At 41.9% G+C, this 25,262-nt stretch overlaps 1 protein-coding gene across 2 annotated transcripts; it reads right to left on the bottom strand.

Moving 5' to 3' along the window:
- Window positions 1–4,570: 4,570 nt before the first annotated feature.
- Window positions 4,571–13,213, bottom strand: LOC110528584 (biogenesis of lysosome-related organelles complex 1 subunit 1). 2 transcript variants are annotated; one of them, XM_021610714.2, is made up of 4 exons: window positions 13,025–13,213; window positions 11,543–11,615; window positions 10,503–10,635; window positions 4,571–4,942 (listed from the first exon to the last, which is right to left on the bottom strand). In XM_021610714.2, the coding sequence occupies exons 1-4, from the start codon at window positions 13,083–13,085 to the stop codon at window positions 4,832–4,834; spliced, it is 378 nt and encodes a 125-aa protein (XP_021466389.2). In that variant the 5' UTR covers window positions 13,086–13,213; the 3' UTR covers window positions 4,571–4,831. The 2 variants fall into 2 exon arrangements, with proteins under 2 accessions (XP_021466389.2, XP_036840083.1); XM_036984188.1 differs by having other exon boundaries at window positions 4,575–4,942; window positions 13,010–13,213.
- Between the last annotated feature and the right edge of the window lie 12,049 nt (window positions 13,214–25,262).

Raw genomic sequence — 25,262 nt, 5'->3', positions numbered from 1 at the left:
TCAGCCATTCGAGCCACGGCCTGTTCACCCCGCTACCATCTAGAAGATCATCAAGGAGCTCAGCCACCCGAACCACGGCCTGTTCACCCCGCCATTTAGAAAGCGGAGACAGTACAGGTCCATCAAGGCTGTGAATGAGAGACTGCTTCTCCAGGCCATCAGACTGTTAAATAGTCACTACTAGCCTTAAGTCACTGTTCTAAATCAGCTACAACCCCGTTCTCTACCCTGCACCAGACTGCTGCCCCATGTACATAGCCATTGAACACGGGTCACTTTCATAATGTTTACATACTGTTTTACCAACTTCATATGCATTTACTGTATTCTAGTCATGGCTCATCCTTTATAACTACTGATACACACACCTTTTCTATTAATATACTGTCTTTACACGCCATTATATATCCTGAACTAAAATATAAAACGCACATCCAGCAATTTCAAAGATTTTACTCAAGAGTTCATACAAGGAAATCAGTCAATTGAAATAAATAAATTAGGCCCTAACCTATGGATTTCACATGACTGGGAATACAGATATGCATCTGCAGATACCTTTAAAAAGTAGAAGAAGAAGAAGAAGAAGGGGCGTGGATCAGAAAACCAGCCAGTTTCTGGTGTGACCTACATTTGGCTGTTGATTGTGGCTTGTGGAATGTCGTCCCACTCCTCTTCAATGGCTGTGTGAAGTTGCTGGATATTGGCGGAAACTAGAACACGCTGTCGTACACGTCGATCCAGAGCATCCCGCACATGCTCAATGACTGACATGTCTGGTGAGTATACAGGCCATGGAAGAACTGGGACATTTTCAGCTTCCAGGAATTTTGTACAGATTCTTGCGACACGGGGTCGTGCATTATCATGCTGAAACATGAGGTGATGGCGGCAGATGAATGGCACGACAATGGGCCTCAGGATCTCGTCACGGTATCTCTGCATTCAAATTGTCATCGATAAAATGCAATTGTGTTCGTTGTCCGTAGCTTACGCCTGCCCATACCATAACCCCACCACTCTGTTGACGTCAGCAAACTGCTCGCACACGCGACGCCATACACGTGGTCTGCGGTTGTGAGGCCGGTTGAACGTACAGCAAAATTCCCTAAAACAACATTTGAGGCGGTTTAAGGTTTAGAAATGAACATTAAATTCTCTGGAAACAGCTCTGGTGGACATTCCTGCAGTCAGCATGCCAATTGAACGCTCTCTGAAACTTGAGACATCTGTGGCATTGTGTTGTGTGACAAAACTCTGGTAAAAGTTAGTTGGGCTCATCGCCTAAGGTTGAGATTCTTGTTGTATTTTAGATCAATTTGTCCATTGCAACAACACAAAAGTCATGTCAGAATTTATGAAAGAGAGTGGTTACCAAACAAGAATGTGATTGAGCTCCAATGCCTTGTGACGCAACATTACTTTGTTCTGTAGCTGGATTAACTGGTATCTTTCTATCGTTGCTTTATTGTGTTCTGTAGCTGGATTAACTGGTATCTTTCTATCGTTTCTTTACTGTGTTCTGTAGCTGGATTAGCTGGATTAAGTGGTATCTTTCTATCGTTGCTTTACTTTGTTCTGTAGCTGGATTAACTGGGATCTTTCTATCGTTGCTTTACTCTGTTCTGTAGCTGGATTAAGTGGTATCTTTCTATCGTTGCTTTACTTTGTTCTGTATCTGGATTAACTGGTATCTTTCTATCGTTGTTTTACTGTTCTGTAGCTGGATTAGCTGGTATCTTTCTATCGTTGCTTTACTGTGTTCTGTAGCTGGATTAACTGGTATCTTTCTATCGTTGCTTTACTGTGTCCTGTAGCTGGATTAAGTGGTATCTTTCTATCGTTGCTTTACTTTGTTCTGTATCTGGATTAACTGGTATCTTTCTATCGTTGCTTTACTTTGTTCTGTATCTGGATTAACTGGTATCTTTCTATCGTTGTTTTACTGTGTTCTGTAGCTGGATTAGCTGGATTAACTGGTATCTTTCTATCGTTGCTTTACTGTGTTCTGTAGCTGGATTAACTGGTATCTTTCGATCGTTGCTTTACTGTGTTCTGTAGCTGGATTAACTGGTATCTTTCTATCGTTGCTTTACTTTGTTCTGTAGCTGGATTAACTGGTATCTTTCTATCGTTGCTTTACTGTGTTCTGTAGCTGGATTAACTGGTATCTATCTGGATTCCACAACCCAACAATAATACAAATGTCAGAGTTTGTCCGCCACTTGATGTCTTCATTCAAGAAAAGAGAAGCATCACAATAAAACATGAAAGTTAACAGACAAGTATGTTTCCTCTTGTGGCCTAGCCTATGGCCTAGTCCCCCAGATCTGTTTGTGGGTTTACCAACTCCATTGCCGTCAATGTGTTAAGACATAACAATGAGTTGGCACGATAGCGTAAACAGACAACATCAGGCTACAAGACATACAGTAGATGAGAATTATTAACTGAAGAGGAACATACATGATCCAAAAGGTTTTCAAGGAGCAAGAGACTGTTGAGATGTTACCGTCGCATTTATTACACAGGGTAGAGGTAGCTAGCCTAGCATTTATTAGCATTTATTACACAGGGTAGAGGTAGCTAGCCTAGCATTTATTACACAGGGTAGAGGTAGCTAGCCTTGCATTTATTAGCATTTATTACACAGGGTAGAGGTAGCTAGCCTAGCATTTATTAGCATTTATTACACAGGGTAGAGGTAGCTAGCCTTGCTAACCCAGACTGACATGAATGAGTACGGTTCTGTGCACATAGTCCAATTAACATAATAATTTGATTTCAAAATGTTTACATGCTTTTACAAGAAGACGATTTCCCCCCCCCCAAAAAAATCCTGTTAACATGGACACATCTGAAATCAGGCTACCTGATGGGACTTTGATGAATGCAGAAAAATCGGCAATCAAAATAAAAACGCTCTCACACAACAACCCTGTTATTTTTTGAGGAGCCTATTAGAGACGGAGTTCGGACCTATAAAGTTTGTATGTGAAAACTATATTTCTAAGATGCATACTTGTGTATTCAAAGGAAATGTGTGCTGCTGGTTCTGGCACATCTGCAGGTCAAACACACCGCTGGAAATCTGATTAAGTTTCTTTACATGTCGTAATCATTTGAAAGATGGCGCAGAAAACCAGATGTTTAAATCGGCATATGCTTACTTCGATTATGATCGCATGCCGATTAAGATTAAGCAGAGTAAGGAGTAAATGACTATTGCATGATCTGCCTGCTGCCACAATCCATTTAATATTGGGTTAATAGTGTGCAGGGCTCCTCAAGTCCTGCCTCTTCCATCTTACTCAGTGATGAATATTCATTCAGGAATTCTGCAACAACCAGGGTAGGTAGTTTTAGTCAGACAGGGAGAAGGCAGTAACTAGTCAGTCTCTTTCTAAAACAGGAGACTTGCTCATTTAATTACAAGCCAATAAATCCAATTTACCCACGCTACTTTTACACAAACAGGCCTCTTTTGTTCCAGTGTCGCAAAATACATTTTGAAATCTATATCATTCAATTATTTCACCCACACGTCTGTTGCCAAGGGCTAAAATAGAAGTCAGTTATATTTCTGATGCAGATCACGCTGCAAGGCCTGTATCTTCCATCTCCTCATTGGTTTATAGAAGCAGGTACCCACGTGCCATCTCCTCATTGGTTTATAGAAGCAGGTACCCATGTGCCATTTCATTGGTTATACCCACGTGGGTGACCGAAAGACGAACGAGGCCAGTGGCGGTAATGCACCTAATTTATGAAAGTTGCCAATCGCAATATAAAGTCAAGAGAAGAAAAAGCCTGGAAGGAGGAGAGATGACTAGAAACGATTCAGTTGACCGTTTAATGCGTGGCTTAATTAGTGGAGTAGAGGACCTTGTGCATTTCAGGTAAAATAACAACTCAATGATTAGAAACCCAGGACAAATTAGCTAGCAACAGCAAGCTAGCTAAATAGGACAAATTAGCTAGCAAGTGCAAGCTAGCTAAATAGGACAAATTACCTAGCAAGTGCAAGCTAGCTAGCTAAATTGCCATAAATGTTTAATGCTTTTTGACCTGTCCCCAAATTAATATAATTGGTTCAGAGTTTGTTTTGATATTTTAACCCTGCGTGTCGTGATCACGTTTGGCGTGGGGGGACAAAATACATTTATGCACAATGGCGCATGCACACAGCCTGTTTGAGTTCCGTGTCAGCTAGCTGTCCTGTTCATCCTCCATGGGAATAGGGAAATGTAATAAATTTAGAGAGACTAGCACCCCAATCTGAACTATTCATATTCGCAGGAGAAGATCGTAAAAAAATTGATTTGTTAGATATGCTTTGCCTCGTTCTCCCACACTGATCAACTCACTGGCGAAATAATGTTTGTGTGAACGGCTAAATCCTTATTATTAGGAGTGTTGCTACATTCACATGGACCAGATGTGAGGTTATGGCCCATTATTACACATAGTAGGAGGACAGTTAGATATTTCCACCACAAGGTTATTATATGTGGTATAGACCTATAACAATACAAGAGTTGTTAACAAAACAACATTGCCGATGGGACTTAAGATGCTCTGATCAATAAGGTTTATTTGTCCATAGACATACCTACTGTAACACAATGTGTCACTCATGAACACTGGAAAGAGCCTTAAAGCCGTAGTCATGTCTGAACCCACGTATCGTCCTTTGAGATAGATGACTTATCGGGATTTTGGTTCCAGAATTGTGGTATCCGCTGTGAATCCACCCCCTCTTTCACAGTGAGAGTGTTCATATACCAACGCTAGTAGCAATCCATCAGTTCTGGGTTTAGGTTCAGAGTGTCTATGAAGAGGCTGATGTGAGCTGCCCCTTGTGTACGTACTCCAGAGCTGTGGCGATGGTTCTCATATCCATCTCAATACTGCGAGCCCAGTTCTCCACATCACCGATTTCCTGGTCAAGAGAAAGATAAAAGGTTAGGAGCCAAAGCTAAAAGATACAATGGGAAGGGTTAGAACTAAACATGAATAAGTAGCCTACACAGATAGATTACAAATGCATAACTGTTTTAGTTATTCTGGTAATGACCAGGGTCCGGTTTCTCAAAAGTATCTTAAGGCTAAGTTAATCTTAGAACCATAGGATCAAATAGAATCTAATTTTATTCATCACTTGCTTCGTAAACAACAGCTGTTGTAATTTAAGGCTCTAGATAGCAGGAAATAGCAGTTACAAAAACACTCAAATCCCAGAGTCCCCCACATGGACTGAACAATATTTGTACATTATTATTTCTAAAATTCTTGAAGTTCTGTCAAGTTGGTTGTTGATCATAGCTAGACAGCCAAACTGTAACTAGGCCACTCGGGAACATTCAATGTCTTCTTGGTAAGCAACTACAGTGTAGATTTGGCCTTGTGTTTTAGGGAATTGTCCTGCTGAAAGGTGAATGGGTCTCCCAGTGTCTGTTGAAAAGCAGACAACCAATTTTCTCTAGGAATTGTCCAGTGCTTAGCTCTATTCCATTTATTTTTATCCCCCCAAGTATCTTTACATTTTGAGTACTTTTTCCACCACTGGTATAGAGGTCCTGGATGGCAGGAAGCTTGGCTCCAGTGATGCACTGGGCTGGGCAGTACGCACTACCCTGTGTAGCGTCTTACGGTCGGATGCCGAGCAGTTTCCATACCAGGCGGTGATGCAACCGGTCAGGATGCTCTCGATGGTCCAGCTGTAGAACTTTTGAGAATCTGGGGACCCATGCCAAATCTTTTCAGTCTCCTGGGGGGAAAAAGGTGTTGTCGTGCCCTCCTTATGACTGTCTTGGTGATGTGGACACTTGAAACGCACAACTGCCTCCACTACAGCCGTGTTGATGTGAAGGGGGAGCGTTCGGCCCTCCTTTTCCTGTAGTCCACGATCAGCTCCTTTGTCTTTAATTAAGTTGGAGGGAGAGGTTGTTGTCCTGGCACCACACTGCCAGGTCTCTGACCTCCCTATAGGCCATCTTATCGTTGTTGGTGATCAGGCCTACCACTGTTGTGGTGTTGGAGTGGTGCTTGGCTACGCAGTTGTGGGTGAACAGGGAGTACAGGAAGGGACTAAGCAGAGGTGTTGTTGCATACCCTTAGCACCTGGAGGCAGCACGTCAGGAAGTCCAGGATCCAGTTGCAGAGGGAGGTGTTTAGTCCCTGGGTCCTTAGATTAGTGATGAGCTTTGTGGGCACTATGGTGTTGAACACTGAGCTGTAGTCAATGAACAGCATTCTCACATAGGTGTTCCTTTTGTCCAGGTGAGAAAGGGCATTGTGGAGTGCAATAGAGATTGCATCATCTGTGGATCTGTTGGGGCGGTATGCGAATTGGAATGGTCTAGGGTTTCCGGGATGATGGTGTTGATGTGAGCCATGACTAGCCTTTCAAAGCACTTCATGGCTACCGACTACGGGGCAGTAGTCATTTAGGCAGGTTACCTTCGCTTTCTTGGGCACAGGGACTATGGTGGTCTGCTTAAAACATGTAGATATTACAGACTCGGTCAGGGAGAGGTTGAAAATGTTAGTGAAAACAATTGCTAGTTGTTCCACGCATGCTCTAACTACACTTCCTGGTAATCCTTGTGAATGTTGACCTGTTTAAAAGGTCTTGCTCATATCGGCTACGGAGAGAGTGATCATAGTCGTCCATAACAGCTAGTGCTCTCGTGCATGCTTCAGTGTTGCTTGCCTTGAAGCAAGCCTGAAAGGCATATAGCCCGTCTGAGGGCATAGCGTGATTTCTTATAAGCGTCCGGATTACTGTCCAGTTCCCTGAAAGCAGCAGGTCTAGCCTTTAGCGCTGTGCAGATGTTGCCTGTAATCCATGGCTTCTGGTTGGGATATGTACGTGGGGACGACTGATCAATCCACTTATTGATGAAGCCCGGTGACTGAGGTGGTATACTCCTGAATCCCGGAACATTTTTCAGTCTGTGATAGTAAAACAGTACTGTAGCGCAGCATCTGCGTTTCCTGACTACTTCCATATTGAGCGAGTCACTGTTACTTCCTTATTTAGTTTTTGCTTGTAAGCAGGAATCAGGAGGATAGAATTATGGTCAGATTTGCCAAATGGAGTGTGAGGGAGAGCTGTATGTGTCTCTGTGTGTAGAGTAAAGGTGGTCTAGAGTTTTTTCCCCCCTCTGGTTGCACATGTAACATGCTGGTAGAAATGAGGTAAAACGGATGTAAGTTTCAATGCATGAAAGTCCCCGGCCACTAGGAGCGGCGCTTCTGGAAAAGCATTTTCAAGTTTGCTTATGGCCTTATACAACTCGTTGAGTGCGGCTTTAGTGCCAGCATCAGTTTGTTGTGGGAAATAGACAGCTACGAAAAATATAGATGAAAACTTTCTTGGTAGATAGTGTGGTCTACAGCTTATCATGAGGTACTCTACCTCAGGCAAGCAATACCTTGAAACTTCCTCAATATTAGCTGTTACTGACAAATAGACATACCAGTTTGAGGTGAGTAATCGCTGTTCTGATAACCAAAAGCTATTTTCAGTCATAAGAGACAAAATAAGTTACAAACAATGCAAAAAATAAAAAACACTCAATAGCGCAATTGGTCAAGAGCTCATAAAACGGCAGCCATCCCCTCCAGCGCCATTTTCATGTAGAGATGTGGTTGAATCTGTGTTTGAAATTCACTGAGGGACCTTACAGTATGTGTGGGGTACAGAGATTATGTAGTCATTCAAAATTTATGTTAAACACTATTATTGCACACAGAATCCATGCAACTTATTATGTGACTGGTTAAACTATTTTTTTTAGACTTACCAGAACAACGGGTGTGGAATACTTATTAACTAAAGACATTTCAGCATTTATTATTAATTTGTAAAAATGTTGAAAAATAAAGTTCCACTTTGACATTCTGGGGTATTGTGATGAAAAAAAAAAAATAATACTTTGCAATTATTTTTCTTTTTTTCCTTTTACATTTTATCCATTTTAAATTTAGGCTGTAACACAACAAAACGTGGAAAAAGTCAACGGGTGTGAATAGTTTCTGAAGGCACTTTATATCTAAATACAGTATACAGTGCATTCGGAAAGTATTGCTTTTGTTATGTTACAGCCTTATTCTAAAATGAATTAAATTAATTTATTTAGCCTCAATCTACACACAATAACACAATAATAACAAATTAAAAACAGGTTCAAATGTTTTGCAAATGTATTAACATAAACTGAAACATCACATTTACGTAAGTACTCAGGCCCTTTACTCAGTGCTTTGTTGAAGCCACTTTGGAAGCGATTATATATTCAAGTCTTCTTGGGTATGACGCTACAAGCTTGGCACACCTGTTTTGGGGGAGGGGGGGGGGGGGGGTGCTCCCATTGTTCTTTGCAGGTCCTCTCAAGCTCTGTCATGTTGGATGGGAAGCGTCGCTGCACAGCTATTTTCAGGTCTCTCCAGAGATGTTCGATCGGGTTGAAGTCCGGGCTCTGTTTGGGCCACTCAAGGACATTCAGAGACTTGTCTTGGCTGTGTGCTTAGGGTCATTGTCCTCTTGGAAGGTGAACCGTCACCCCAGTCTGAGGTCCTGAGTGCTCTGGAGCAGGTTTTTAAATCAAGGATCTCGCTGTACTTTGCTCCTTTGATCTTTCCCTCGATCCTGACTAGACTCCCAGTCCCTGCAGATGAAAAACATCCACACAGCATGATGCTGCCACCACCATGCTTCACCGTAGGGATGGTGCCAGGGTTCCTCCAGACATGACAAGAGTTCAATCTTGTTTCTCATGGTCTGACAGTCCTTTGGATAACTCCAAGGGGGCTGCCATGTGCCTTTTACTGAGGAGAGGCTTCCGTCTGGCAATTCTACCATAAAGGCCTGATTGGTGGAGTGCTGCAGAGATGGTTGTCCTTCTGGAAGGTTCTCCCATCTCCACATAGGAACTCTGGAGCTCTGTCAGAGTGACCATCTGATTCTTGGTAACCTCCCTGACCAAGGCCCTTCTCCCCTGATTGCTCAGCTTGGCGGCCAGCTCTAGGAAGAGTCTTGGTGGTTCAAACTTCTTCCATTTAAGAATGATGGAGGTCACTGTGTTCTTGGGGACCTTCAATGCTGCAGAAATGTTTTGGTACCGTTCCCCAGATCTTTGCCTCGCCACAATCCTGTCTTGAATATACCACAGGTGGACTCCAATCAAGTTGTAGAAACATCTCAAGGATGATTAATGGAAAGAGGATGCACCTGAGCTCAAGTTCCAGTTTCATAGCAAAGGGTCTGAACACTTATGTGAATAAGGTTTCTGTTTTTTATTTTGAACATTTCTAACCTGTTTTTGCTTTGTCATTATAGGGTATTGTGTGTAGATTGAGGACATTTGTTCATTTAATACATTTTAGAATAAGGCTGTATTGTAACAAAATGTGGGAAGGGGTCTGAATACTTTCCAAATGCACTGCGTCTATGGTAATGACCATTTCCTGCCACAAGGGGGTGGTACTGTCAACTTTATGAATGAGAACCAGACATGGAGGTTCATCTCATTGTCAGAATGTCCTGAAAGTCATCCTCTTGACAAAGCAAAAAAATAAGCCATGACTGAGATGACTCAGAGATATTTTGACGGGAATGAAGCAACCCCCCCCCCCCCCCACCCCCCTGACCAAGCCAAGGTCCCTCAGGCTAGTGACACCTTCTTTTCTCAGTTTGCAGTATATGACAAGGATAATGCACCAGCTTCTCAGGACATTGTAGAAGGCCAGGAGGGAATGTGTTTGATGTTCAACAACAAGGGTTTGGATTTCCTTCATACCTCAGTTACCTCCACTATGCTAACAAAGACACAGCACAGAGATTGTCTTACAGCTGAGAAAGAGTGGTCTTGGTAGAACAGTAACTTTCTGTGAGTCACAGATATACATTGATGTGCTTGAGGCCTACTGTAATTGTATATATTTTTTAGAAAACGTTTACCAACAAAGGGTATATAACCTTGTATTGAGATAAACTTTTGTTATTGACCAAATACTTATTTTCCACCATAATTTGCAAATAAATCCATAAAAAATCCTACAATGTGATTTTCTGGATTTTTTTCCCTCATTTTGAATAGTTGAAGTGTACCTATGATGAAAAGTACAGGCCTCTCATGTTTTTAAGGGCGAGAACTTGCACAATTGGTGACTGACTAAATACTTTTTTGCCCCACTGTATGTATGTATGTATGTATGTATACACACACACCAACCCTTGGCTAAAATGCTTTTGAACGTTAGAATGTTTCACTGGATAAGTGACAGAGTTCATGATACATCAAAAAAAGGAGTGGAACTGTTTAAACTAACTTCTGTCTCTAGGGATAGTAAAGATAACTTTGATTTGGGTGCAGAAGGAAAATACCCCATACCACTTCTCCAAACATGTTGTCTGCCACCACTCACCAAAGATTTAGAGATGTTGGTTCCTAATCTAAGACCATATAGGGTTGTGTGTGTGTGTGTGTGTGTACCTTCAGGGCCTGGTTGAAGCCTTCCACCATACTAATCCACTGGCCAGTCTGCTTGGAGAACTGGCCGGCCTGCACCTGTAGCGTCTTCACCTCATGGTCCAGTTTCCTCTGGTTCACATACGCCTTGGCCACCCTGGAGTTAAACACAGTAACTGGAAGATGACTAGGGCTATAGCACATGTTAAAACAATGTTACGTACAACAAGACTTTATAAACACAATATAGATGTGTATAACAACAGTATCAGCCACAAGAGTTCGGAGATGATCAGAAAACGAATGCAAAGTTTGGCACAAGAATGGAAGCTAACTAAGTTCCATTATTCAATAGAATACATCTTATGGGCAAAGGCATTCTATTTGATATTGGAAACTGAAGGGAAAGTAGACTGACAGTTCCTGAAAAAGAGTAAAATGATGTCCTTACGAACTCCTTAATGTTAAATCTCAAAGAGGGGAGAAATGTTGCTACACTTGACTTAATCCTCTTTTTGTTAACGGCAATATAATGTAGTGGCACAACAATGGTGGTCAACGTCTAACTGTTGCTCAATAAGATGCTTTTCTTGGGTTTGGCCTTTATGTTGCTGTCATAACGATTCTATATTACCAGTGTACATTGTGCTGTGGAGTCACATGCCATCATTGGTGAACACAGTGATTGAAGGCTAAGCACACAAACGGGGTAGTTTCTCCAGCACAGATTATGCCTAGGCCTGGAAAACACAACTCACTTGAGAATCTCCATTAAAAATGCTTTTTAGTCCAGGATGAAGTTTAATCTGTGTCGGGGACAGTGCTCCACAGGGTTCAATTTGCAGGCAGTCTTCAATAATAACATGCTATAATAAGCCAAGGCTACTCAAACAGAAGACAGTAGCTAAAGCATTTTCAATGCTGGTTAACAACAAATGTCTAATATGTCACGTGTCAAGCCATTTGAAATGAATTGGCTGAGTTGAACAGCTGAATGACTTGAACCCAATGGGACATAGAATGGGTTACATAAAAGAGGTAAGTTACAAACAGGGCATTCTTACCCCACATTAAGGTGGTCCACCAAGGCTTCTGTTAGACAGGTGGCAGCAGTAATTGCCTCTCGTCTACGTCCCTCTGTGCAGGGAAAAAGAAAACAGCTGTCATGTCATGGGTGAATGGAATTTGCCTCCGCTGGAGATGGCAGCATGGGCAGCTAACTGGTTAGCCATCAGGTCAAGACAACGCGAGAAGCTAGCTAGCTGGTTTCTGAGGCTACTTAGTTATGCGCTAGCTAGCTTTGGGCATCAGTGTGAGTTCCTCTACGAACACAGAACTAGATACAATTTGTTGTCGTCGTTGCATGATGGGACCATAGTTAAGGGCCGTCCACATCAAGGATGAGAAGTGTTTTATTGTTATAATCTAATTCAAGTTAACAGGTGCATTCATACTACAACGATAACTACAAAAATAGTGGAAAACGAGAGCCATCTAAACTTGCCTGGGCAACTAGACATGTGAGCATATTGTTGGCAACATTAATTCTAGGACATTTTGGGAGAATTATAATCCACAACAAACAGCACATATTTACCAATAGTATCTGTTAACGCTGATAACATCCTGACAAAATACACACTGACTGGTCGCTAATGTGCCTTTCTGGACCTTGTAAACTGTCTAGAAATGACAAATTACTGACCCAAATAGTTGCCGATCAGATTTTAATTATTTGGGAATGAAACATGCATTCAGAACACAGGGTTATTGAAATTACATTCACTGCAAAAAAATATATGCATTATTACATTGTGTTGTTATAGCCTAGGTATGAACATTTGGTCGCAGTTGTAAATGAGAACTTGTTCTAAACTAGCCTACTTGGTTAAATAAAGGTGAAATAAAAAAATGAATGCAGCATATCGGAAACCCAACTGCCGATTTTTGTGTATTGTTGTGAATTGTTAGATACTACTGCACTGTTGGAGCTAGGAACACAATCATTTCACTACACCTGCAATACCATCTAAATATGTATATGTGACCAATACAATTTGATTTGGAAGGATGAAGAAGTCACTATGACAACTAACACACCCGGAAGGACAGAATGGTCTGTTACCTTATTCATAGGCCTACAGCGAGCAATAGCGGGGTTTGTTAAGTTCATTGGCAGGTGTAGGCTACTGTATAACAATACACTCTCCTCTAGTGTGGATGCTCGCCAACGTTTTATAGTTGTGTATTATATGTCGTTATAGTTAGTTATTGACCTTGGTGTGAATGGCCATGTATTAGTTAAAATAAGCTAGCATGCAGTTAGTCACGAAATTCACAATACTTGTCCCATCTCATGCATTTTCAACAGTTGTCTGCCTTTGTGTCAGTCTAGGTTCAGGATCACAAGTAACTTAACTAGAACAAGCTTAACGTTGCTGCTCGCAAATTAGCTAGCTAGCTATATTTAGTAGTACTGTTTTAGCATAACTATCGCTAGCTAATCAGACAACTTCAGTTTCACACGATACCTTCTTTCCTCTCACCTTGAAGTTCTTTTCGTTCGGTCTGCTTCGATTGGTGCTCCTTTAATAAACGAGAAAGCATTTTTACGTTGTTGTTCGTTCAGTTGAATGTTTTAATCAAGAGATATTTTAATTTAGCAAAGCTATCAGAACTCGGAGCTGTTGTCACGAGACCGCCCAATGCGGAAGAGACTTGTACCACGTGATCTTCTTCGTCTTCTTCTTCTTTTTTAAATGTAACTTTGATATAACTAGGCAAGTCAATTATGAAGAAATTCTTACTTACAATGACGGCCAAACCCGGAAGATGCTGGGCCAATTGTGTACTGCCCTATGGCACAGCCAGATGTGATACAACCTGGATTCGGACCAGGGACTGTGGCCACCTCTTGCACTGAGATGCAGTGCCTTAGACCACTACACCACTCGGGAGCCTAAATGAGGTTTGACGGTGGTTGGCATCCAATAAATGTTGCATTACCGCCACATACTAGTATATAATAAAATAATAATTTTAAATAAATAATATAATAAAAAATAAAACAAATACCCAACCATCTAACACTACACTCACAACAATTAGTAATAACTACCAATCCCTGCAGTACAGTTGACAATCATTACTGTACATGCAAAGAATCCAATCTTACTGAAACATATATCGCTTGTTGGTTTATCCCTGGACAATTTTATATCAATCTCTTCATTCAAAGGCTCAATCATGGACACTCTTACTGACATTTGTGGCTGCTTTGTGTGATGTATTGTTGTCTCTACCTTCTTGACCTTTGTGCTGTTGACTGTGCCCAATAATGTTTGTAGTACACTCGACTGAAAGAACACAGTTCGTTCACCGTATACTCATTAAGTATGTAGTATACAGTTTGTTAGTATGGGTATTTGAACACAGCTATAGTGAATTTTACAAACACTTATTATATGTGTTTAAGTATGTGTTTGGTTTACGCTTACCTTGGTGGGACATTTTGATAACCATGTAATTATCTCTCAGACAAGGTCAGTTTTATCAATATATTTGCCTCAATTTACTCAAAAATGCTAAATAATTAACAGAAAAGGCCGCAGCAAGACTACAAATTTAGCAGGAAGCTCCAGCACCTCATTTCTAACTGACAATGTCATCTATCATTCACCATCGCGATCAGAGACCTGTCCCCAATCCACGATGAATCCATGTGCTGTATTGACATGAATGGAATAAAGTGTTGAACCTCTTCAGTCCCCTTTCTCAGTTTTAGCTACAGTAGCCACTGACTACACTTTAGCTAGCTAGTTCGCAGAGCAGTAGATCAAACAATCATTTTGTATTACTTAGCATTCAAATGTTTGTACAACATGTCGACTTTGGTGACTATTTTAGACCTTATGGCATTTTTCAAGGATCAGCATAGGAGCATTAAAAGGGGGGAAGACCACTCTCAGTCTGGCCGTGTGGAGAAGACCACTCTCAGTCTGGCCATGATGAGAAGACCACTCTCAGTCTGGCTGTGTGGAGAAGACCACTCTCAGTCTGGCCATGTGGAGAAGACCACTCTCAGTCTGGCCATGGGGAGAAGACCACTCTCAGTCTGGCCATGTGGAGAAGACCACTCTCAGTCTGGCCGTGTGGAGAAGACCACTCTCAGTCTGGCTGTGTGGAGAAGACCACTCTCAGTCTGGCCATGTGGAGAAGACCACTCTCAGTCTGGCCATGTGGAGAAGACCACTCTCAGTCTGGCCGTGTGGAGAAGACCACTCTCAGTCTGGCCGTGTGGAGAAGACCACTCTCAGTCTGGCCGTGTGGAGAAGACCACTCTCAGTCTGGCCGTGTGGGGAAGACCACTCTCAGTCTGGCCATGATGAGAAGTGCAGCTATAGTGAGGGGCAACTTACCTGTTTGGTCAGGGCCAGCATGAGGGATAACATTTATCCTGTCTCAGTGAGTGTAGCTCTTACGTTAAGTTTGAGCATCTTAGCAAAACAATGAGTTCTATACAGCTGTCAACATTCTACAAGGAAAGAGCTACTTAATTAATCAATTATATAACCATTAACCAGATAACCCCGGATACCAGACTTAGATGAGTGATAACTCAGTTCTAGAATGTTGTCATTGATGAGAATGAATCTAAAAATCTATTGACATTCAGAATTGACTTTGTTTATACATCCAGCCTGTATTGTAGTTACATGACCAGAGACAAATCTTCAAATGCACAGTATTTATTTGGAGTGGTACATTCAGTCTTGATTTATAGGATCCTTTTATGAAATGGGTATTTGAACACAGCTATATGTCAAGTGATAAAGTCCCAAGTTATCAATTAAAAGTTTATGGAAAAACTGCACTTGTCCTCATGAAATGGACAGTTTATTAATATTCTACAGCTGTAATGTCATCAATCAAATCAAACTTTATTTATATTGCACATTTCTTACAACAAATGCATTTCAAGGTCTTCAAAGTCAGGCATTGAAAGACATGTGTCACGTAACAACCTTCCTCTCGGCAGGTCTCTATAGGTGACCAGGGGATTCTCTCTGCCACGTGCAAATGCCTCCATGGAGCTTATCAGTGTAGCCATGCAACCTATTATGGCAGTTCACAATATCGTCCATACGGATGTGGAATGTGATTGGAGGAAGCCAGCCGTGGCCCAACCAGGTGCAGTCAATGGAGGACCTATATTTGGCTGAAGACTACAACCCTCTATCTCCGTTCAGTGGAATGGCATGTCTCCTTGAACCTGTGCCAGAACAACCACTACCCTCCCTGTCATCCCTGTCTGTACCGGCATGGTTAAAAACAAGCGCACCTGGGGCATGCAGACATCCTGCATGGCTTGTTTGCTGTCGGTGGAGCAGCAGGAGGCTATACGGCAGGCAAGTTGGACAGCGCATCAAACCCAACTGGCACAATATGAGAGGGAGGTTGACGGCCAGCAATTATGGAGCAGTGGTTAGCAGTGGTTAGGGCCAAGCGCGTTACTCTGTCGCTGCTAAAAAGGGGTCCTCCGATCAGTTGTTGTCTGTAAAGTGGGGGACAGATAACGAAGAGGGCATCAAGGCATTTCAAATGGCTACAGGGATGGATGTGCAGGAGTCAAGGCCTTGGGTCACCGGATCTGGAGTGGTGGAGGTCAGTTGTGTCCCTATGTTGAATATTCAAAGTATTTATATTTCTAACCGCCTCCATGAAGACCATCCTTACTGCCACCAGGTCCAAGGTCAACTCCGCATCACTGGAAGGGACAGTTGCTACTTCATTGTGTGGACTCATATTGCTACTCGTGTGAGTACCTGTTTTCAGGGAAGACAATGATCCAAGAATATTCCACATAGTTCATAAACACACACACACACACACACACACACACACACACACACACACACACACACACACACACACACACACTAGGCTCCAATAATAGGTTATATTACATACAAGTTATGCTCCAAGAAGCCAACTAAAGTAACGTAGTTAACTTTATCATGGGCACGGTGGGAACTCATTTCTGTGATGTTCAAAATATCAATGTGCTTTAGTCTCCACAACTGGATGTTTGCTCTCGGATCACACGGGCACAGGATGTTCATGCACCAGATGGCTTGAGGGATACACTGCTGTTGGACTGCAAAACAAAGAGACATTATGTTGGAAGTCCCCCCTAGTTTTCTACAATAAAATGATGGCAGCCAGAGAGAAAGAGGCGAAGCGAGAGGGGTAACTCAGAGAGGGGTAACTCAGCTCAAAAGCTGTCTACTCCAGCAGGTGGTGTTTTCTATTTTTTTTGCTTTTCCAAACGAGGAGTTTTTGTACAGAGGTCAAATTTGGTCAACAAACTAAATTTAAACGGCTTATTTGCTACGTCAAATCAAATCAAATTCATTTATATAGCCCTTCGTACATCAGCTGAAATCTCAAAGTGCTGTACAGAAACACAGCCTAAAACCCCAAACAGCAAGCAATGCAGGTGTAGAAGCACGTGAGGTTTACTTGATTGAATAGAAGTTGTGTGATATAAGGAGAAAAAATACAGGGTAGGGACATCCTGTCCTATTTTACATTTCAACGGGCTAGGGATGTGGTTGTTCACATTTGTATCTGCACTCATTGGCAGAATGGCCCCACCTGATCTTTCCTTCTCCCAACTGCCTTCAATTTATTTATTTATTTTTTTACCACTTTTTCTCCCCAATTGGAAGTTATAGTCTTGTCCCATAGCTGAAACTCCCGTACAGACTCGGGAGACGCAAAGGTCGAGAGCCATGCGTCCTCCGAAACATGACCCTGCCAAGCCGCACTGCTCTCTTAACCTGGAATCCAGCCGCACCAATAGAGCGCAATGGGACAGGGACATCCCGGCCAGCCAAGCCCTCCCCTAACCCGGACGACGCTGGGCCAATTGTGCACCGTCTCATTGGTCTCCCAGTCACAGCCGGCTGTGGCACAGCACGGGATCGAACCCTGGTCTGTAGGGACGCCTCAAGCACTGTGACGCAGAGCCTTAGGCCTCTGCGCCACTCGGGAGGCCCTGCCCTCCATGTTTTTAAGACATTTATTTTCATTGTTTTGAGCGGCCAATGGAGTGTCTGGGCAATATAATGGAACATCTGTGTGGAAGCCCTCAATGGCGCTGCCCATGCTAATGCAGCCTTTTGGCCGCTAGAGGTCTCTATCATTCTCTAAGATTTAGCCCAAAACCTTTTGAATTGATTGTTTGTGTGCTCTGACTGCTAGCAGGTATGATGGAGAATGCACATCCACCTATAGCATTAGGGTTTCCACTAGTTACCACAGACACAAGTCAAAAGTGGCTATATGGTAAACATTTCTGAAAACTAAAATGAGCTTTTTGGTCTTAATTTAAGGTTAGGCATGAGGTTAGGGTTAGGCATAAGGTTAGCAGTGTGGTTAAGGTTAACGTTAGGTTTCAAATCAGATTTTAAGAAGATAAATTGTAGAAATAGTCAGGGTTTATTATTTTGTGGCTGTGGTAACTAAACTAGTGATGACCTTGAAAAGCAGGGTATTTATTCCCTGTTCTGTAAATCTGCAGAGAGAAAGGAAAGAAACATGACAGGGACAAAACTACTGTTGTCTCCAAGTTCCTCCAGACCCACTGTAGCCTTCCAAAAAGTAAAGAAATCACATGTTTCGTTCAAGGGACACCATGACTGGGACACCACCCAGTCATAATACCACGATGTGCTTATCTGTAATCCTATTCCCATACAGCCCCCATACTCAACTTGTCACGCCCTGATCTGCTTCACCTGTCCTTGTGCTTGTCTCCACCCCCCTCCAGGTGTCACCCATCTTCCCCACTATCCCCTGGGTATTTATACCTGTGTTTTCTGTCTGTGTGTGCCAGTTTGTCTTGTTTGTTCAAGTCTACCAGCGGTGTTTTGTGTCTCGGCGCCTACCTTTTCGAGTTTCTCTTTTCTCGCCCTCCTGATTCTGAGCCCACCTGCCTGACCACTCTGCTTGACCCTGAGCCTGCCTGCCATCCTGTACCTTTGCTCCTACCCCTGCCTGCCATCCTGTACCTTTGCTCCTACCCCTGCCTGCCATCCTGTACCTTTGCTCCTACCCCTGCCTGCCATCCTGTACCTTTGCTCCTACCCCTGCCTGCCATCCTGTACCTTTGCTCCTACCCCTGCCTGCCTTGACCGGTCACTTGCCTGCCCCTGTTGTTACAATAAACATTGTTAGTTCACACAGTCTGTACTTGGGTCTTACCTTCATTCTTGATGCAACTGGCTGGCAGAACGGCATAAGAACGCACATATGTGCCAAAATATGTAGAATTATGTAGAATTACAGGAAATGTGCTTTAAAAAACGCAAAATGTTCTCTCTGCCAACATGAGGGATTTGAAGAGTTCGAGATCACATGGATTGCAAGTATCTCTGATATACAGGATCCACCTCCTCCACCTTCTATTTCCTGCCTCAACCATTAGTATTAATCAATACAGGGATATTGCTGACTGCAGTGGTGGAGAGGTGGGGGTAAAGAGGGGAACAGGGATAAAGAAAAAAATGACCCTGGCTTTAAGTACTGGCTACCATCTAAAATAAGCTTTCTCCTTGAAGTGAGTGTGGCCTAGACTGCTAATGAGTTCTTGTGTTGGGTTGTTGGGTGACGGTGTCGCACGCACACACGCACACACGCAGGGTGTCCCTGCAGATCTGACAGATAGCTCTATAGTCTCTAGTCTGTGTACACCTCGGCCAGCTATCAACTATTGTTCATCCTCTACCACCCCTACTGTGCTTTGTTCACACATTCTGGGCTCTGAGCCCAAAGCTGCCAAGATATTTTCAAACTGTTCTCAAGCCCACTGACTTGCAATTCCTTCCATCTCTTTGTTTTCCTTCTTAGCATCTTTTGGAAAGGTTACCATTCTTTTTGTAAAGTCACGAATAGACAAAATCATGTTTTTCCATGAAATTGAAAGATATTGTTGCTTCAACATTGATAACATTGGATCCTAAAGTTACTGGTCCCCTCCCCCATGTCAAACACTTGGATTCAGGAGGCGGGATTATTAAGGGGACACAACAATGGTAACATGATATTCTCTTACCTAATTTAAATAAGTACCGTCTTGTACCCAACATCGGATAAGGTATGTTTGCAAAGGGGCATGGTTTATTTAGCTAGATAGCTACTCTACTGGTGCCAAACTTTGACTGTAGGGTGTCAGCATATATGACTCAAAGTTTACACTATTCATCTATGGCAAAGATATTTACATGTTTCCCCCTTTCATCTGTGTCTGGTGTTAGCTAGTTCATGACTAGCTAGAATTTCAGCCAGCATAGAACAAAAGGAGGGAAAGTGTCGTTCAAAACTCTGATGCAGCTGTCAACACATCCGTCAGTGAACCGCATCACAAGAGACATTCACAATCACAAGAGACATTCACAATCACAAGAGACATTCACAAGAGACATTCACAATCACAAGAGACATTCACAAGAGACATTCACAAGAGACATTCACAAGAGACATTCACAATCACAAGAGACATTCACAAGAGACATTCACAAGAGACATTCACAAGAGACATTCACAAGAGACATTCACAAGAGACATTCACAAGAGACATTCACAAGAGACATTCACAAGAGACATTCACAATCACAAGAGACATTCACAATCACAAGAGACATTCACAAGAGACATTCACAAGAGACATTCACAAGAGACATTCACAAGAGACATTCACAATCACAAGAGACATTCACAAGAGACATTCACAAGAGACATTCACAAGAGACATTCACAATCAGAAGAGACATTCACAATCACAAGAGACATTCACAAGAGACATTCACAAGAGACATTCACAAGAGACATTCACAAGAGACATTCACAATCACAAGAGACATTCCAAAACGGAGATGTATAATTTTTTTTTTTTTTAAATGACATTTATTGATGCAATTTTAATGTTGTTTGAGTCGCTTTGTGTATTACCAGATTTACTTTTGATTAGTTTACTGCAACACTGCATCCAAGTTGCTTGACATAGGCATTTCAAAGAGCTGTCAGTCAAGGCGAGCTCGTGAATGTAAGCTCCCTGCCCACCTGTCTTTTCAAACTTCCTGGTAGTTAGCCTTCAGAGATTTTATAGCATTTCTATCCCCAATATATTCTGTCAGATATTTTAGTCACCCAAAAGGCTATTTTACATGGGAAACACAATGACTGTTCGGGACCTTTTAAAAGGATGGAGTTTTTGTCCATTATTGATTTTATATACAGTATGAGCTATGTAAATCGATATGCCCAGAACAGGGATAATGGAATACTGTATATTTTATTTAAAAGGCATTGACACTACATGTGGTTTATTTACACACATTGGACAGCTGAAAGGAAACACTAGGCCAATGTCTTGATGCCAGGACTCCCAGATTGGTTTCTTCATGTTTTCTGTAATAACAGATAAATAATAACTAGCAAAGGACATTTATTGAAGGAAATATGGTGTGCTTGCTAGTCTTGAAGTACAGTATTTATGGTTGTGAAATAGTACTAGTAGTGATGGCAGTAGAGTAATGGTAGTAATAGGGTTTCCATAGGCTTTTGTTTGTGAAAGTTACTTATTTTGGGGTGGTTTATACTGTAGGTGTGGAGTTATTAAAGTGGGTTTGTATAGTAGGCTAGAGTGAGTTCTATATCATCATAGAATAAGCCATATAATGTGTGTTTAAGCTCTATATCTCTCTATATATTTTAGTTTGAACATTCAGGAACATTTTGTGGCAGTGATTTTTGGTTTTTTGAATGTGAAGCCTGCATTCTGTCATTGAAATGAATGGGGATACAACAAAGCTGTCTAGTTTATGAAGTAGGAATGGTAGCAAAAAGCTATTGTTGAAGCCATCTAAGTTGAGTCAGTTGGCACATGTCAACATTGGGTTGATGTTTGTAGCTGAAACGGATCAAGAGCAGTGGTGAATCCACATTTTGTCATTGAAGTCTGTATAGCTTTAATGCAAATTTAAAACTGTTATCATTCAAAAAAGTACTAACAGCATCAACAATCTTTTGACAAGAAATCTACATTGAGTCAGTCTGTCAATGTTGGTTAGGTGTATGTTGCATAAACGGTGTAAGAGCAATGGCAAATGCAAATACTTCCCATTCAAGCCTATGGAGCTTTTATGAACGTTTAAAAATGGTTATAGTTCCAGAAGTATAAAACGTATCAAAAAACCTTTGGCAAGCCTCGGACACACTTTAGCTGGCTAGCGACAACACAAAGGTATAGTTACGTCAAGATTATGAGTCATAAAGCCAAAGTCATTCCTTTACTCTCCACCATCGTCATCAATAGATTTACCCAGTTTTGCTCCTAATGAGAGGCACTGAGGCTAGCTAGGCTAGTTAGCTATAGATTTACACTAGAGTACATTTTAGGTATAGCGAACAACACAGCTAGCTAGCTAAACTTGGGTATCTTGGCCCCGTTATGGCCGAATCAATCACTAAATTGTACTGCACTGTACAAGACTGCCTCGGTTAAAAGAGAGCTTATATTGCCAGCTAGCTACCGGGAGCAAAACAACTTACTTGTTTGTAATTTAACCTCCAGAGTCCTGTTTGGTCATCCAGCCCTTCTTCAAAAGAGGAATCATTAGAAACAGCCATTGCTAATTATTTAGCAGTCTCGGATAGTCAGCACAAGGTAACATAGCTCCTGTGAACCTGTAAACTTGTCATGTTCGTTGATGGAGGAATTAGACCAAGGTGCAGCGTGGTAAGCGTACATCATTTTATTAGATGAACTACAACCGACCGTGATGCAGTGCAGAACGCAACTACACACAAACAAGATCCCACAACTAAAGGTGGAAAAAAAAAAGGCTGCCTAAGTATGATCCCCAATCAGAGACAGCTGCCTCTGATTGGGAACCATACCCGGCCAACAAAGAAATAGAGAAACTAGAATGCCCACCCAAATCACACCCTGACCTAACCAAATAGAGAAATAAAAAGGCTCTCTAAGGTCAAGGCGTAACAAAACTAGCACCGCCCCCGTTTTGAAAAGTGGGAAAGAAGGATTTAGGGCTCCCGTTGGGCTGTAGTCTTTTCAACACCAGGGAAACTTAGATATCCTGCAATGCCCTGGCAGATAGGTGAATGATTGTGGATGTCGGTGAAACACAAAGGCCACAATAATTGCTACAGAAATACGATTCCATTCATTTTTAGATCAGACAACAGGCTTAATCAACCAATGACGTCATTGGTTGAACTCTCCCGTTGCGAAAAAAAATAAAATAAATACAGCCACAGTATAGTACGTAATTATGTCTGAAACACCCTCTCATCACTCATAGTGAATTGCGTTTATAATTCCTAAGGTGTGTCACTGCTGCATTTTGGAGCTCAGGCCTATAACTTGGCAACATAAATAGATGGAGGTATTATGGCTACAACTGTCTCAGTGGTCCAGAGAAGCACTATGTGGGTGCAGGAATGTGATCGTAGATAGGGCCTCTGTTTTGGGTTGGAACCCTCTTTTCCTCAGAGACAATACACTCCCTACATGAACTACAGCACAGTTATTTCCATGATATGTAGGAGTGATAGGGGTGTGGAGCCTTAGCCAAATACATTAAAACTCAGTTTGCACAATTCCTGACATTTTAATCCAAGTTAAAATTCCCTTTTTTTTTATGTCAGTTAGCATCACCACTTTATTTTAAGAATGTGAAATGTCAGAATAATAATAGAGAGAATGATTTATTAGCTTTTATTTCTTTCATCACATTCCCAGGGGGTCAGAAGTTTACATACACTCAATTAGTATTCGGTAGCATTGCCTTTAAATTGTTCAACTTGGGTCAAACGTTTCAGGTAGCCTTCCACAAGCTTCCCACAATAAGTCGGGTGAATTTTGGCCCATTTCTACTGACAGAGCTGGTGTAATTGAGTCAGGTTTGTAGACCTCCTTGCTCCCACACGCTTTTTCAGTTCTGCCCTCAAATTTGAGGTCAGGGCTTTGTGATGGCCACTCCAATACTACCTTGACTTTGTTGTCCTTAAGCCATTTGCCACAACTGAAAGTATGCTTGGGTATCAATAATATGCATTGTATACATTGTCCATTTGGAAGACCCATTTGCGACCAAGCTTTAACTTCCTGACTGTTGTCTTGAGATGCTGCTTCAATATATCCACATAATGTTCCTTCCTCATGAGCCATCTATTTTGTGAAGTGCACCAGTCACTCCTGCAGCAAAGCAGCCCGAGAACATGATGCTACCACCCCCGCGCTTCACGGTTGGGATGGTGTTCTTCGGCTTGCAAGCCTCTGCCTTTTTCCTCCGAACATAACCATGGTCAATATGGCCAAACAGTTCTATTTTTGTTTGGTGCGAAAAGTGATTTGCACTTTTCGCACCAAAGTACGTTCATCTCTAGGAGACAGAACGCGTCTCCTTCCTGAGCAGTATGATGGCTATGTGGTCCCATGGTGTTTGTACTTGCGTACTATTGTTTGTACAGATGAACGTGGTACCTTCAGACGTTTGGAAATTGCTTCCAAGGATGACCCAGACTTGTGGAGGTCTACAATTTTTTTCTGAGGTCTTGGCTGATTTCTTTTGATTTTCCCATGATGGCACTGAGTTTGAAGGTAGGCCTTGAAATACATTTACAGGTACACCTCCAATTGACTCAAATGATGTAAATTAGCCTATCAGAAGCTTCTAAAGCCATGACATCATTTTCTGGAATTTTCCAAGCTGTTTAAAGGCACAGTCAACATACTGTATGTAAACTTCTGACCCACTGGAATTGTGATACAGTGCATTTTAAGTGAAATAATCTGTCTGTAAACAATTGTTGGAAAAATTACTTGTGTCATGCACAAAGTAGATGTCCTAACCGACTTGCCAAAACTATAGTTTGTTAACAAGAAATGTGTGGAGTGGTTGAAAAATGAGTTTTAATGACTCCCGACTTCCGACTTCAACTGTACATAAAATGTTTGATCTAAGTGCACATAAGATCATGGTGTGATATACTGTATGGATTGAAGAGACATACAGCCCCGGTAAGTCTATATCTACTGTTTAAACTGTGTAAGTGTATAAAGAAATAACTTTTTACCTTCTACCTGCATAACAGGGAGACCTACTTTATCTGTAGACATAGCCTTGATATGCTCTCATACAGGTCTGTTTACTTCCCTCCTACACCACCTCAGGGCAGAAGAGGGCAACAAGAGCAGCAGCCAAGCCATGTAGCTACCATAGCCAGCCGGCTGCTCGTTTTGTGCAGGCTAGGACCCCCATGCTTGGCTTGCTTTATTCTGCTATGTGGGAGTTCCTCTGTGATGCCAAGCAGTTCACATGAGAACGATGATCTCAGGGCTGAGAGCTGAGTGAGGGTAAACATCTATGACTGATCCAGAACACCCAGTGAATCATCAGTGAGTATTACATTTACCACTATAGTCTATGACACATAAATGCAGTTCATATTCAGCTGAGGAAATTATAGATCTTGATTTAAAAATAATAATAAAATAATAATTATGAAGATTTCCCCCTTTTGTTACATGGGTTCGCTTTGACATGGGCACGCTTTCTCACTTAGCCGATTGTTGTCGATATCCAATACAGTTTTTACGATACATATGAACAATTCTTAAACCCAGTATTTCATGTGGGTGTTTGTGTAAAGCCAAAGGTGTGAGAAGGTATCAGAAGAAGGTGACTAACTTGCCTC

The sequence above is a fragment of the Oncorhynchus mykiss genome, chromosome 7, assembly GCF_013265735.2.
Source record: "Oncorhynchus mykiss isolate Arlee chromosome 7, USDA_OmykA_1.1, whole genome shotgun sequence".
Lineage (NCBI taxonomy): Eukaryota > Metazoa > Chordata > Actinopteri > Salmoniformes > Salmonidae > Oncorhynchus > Oncorhynchus mykiss.
Note: the sequence above shows the minus strand (reverse complement) of the source record. Positions and strands in the feature narration are given on the sequence as shown.

Coding starts and splice junctions, on each gene's coding strand:
- LOC110528584 (XM_036984188.1), bottom strand. CDS start 13,085: ATGCTTTCTCGTTTATTAAAGGAGCACCAATCGAAGCAGACCGAACGA. Junction 11,616..13,009: donor TCAAGGTGAGAGGAAAGAAG/GTATCGTGTGAA, acceptor TTCCCTGCACAG/AGGGACGTAGACGAGAGGCA. Junction 10,636..11,542: donor GTGGACCACCTTAATGTGGG/GTAAGAATGCCC, acceptor GTTTAACTCCAG/GGTGGCCAAGGCGTATGTGA.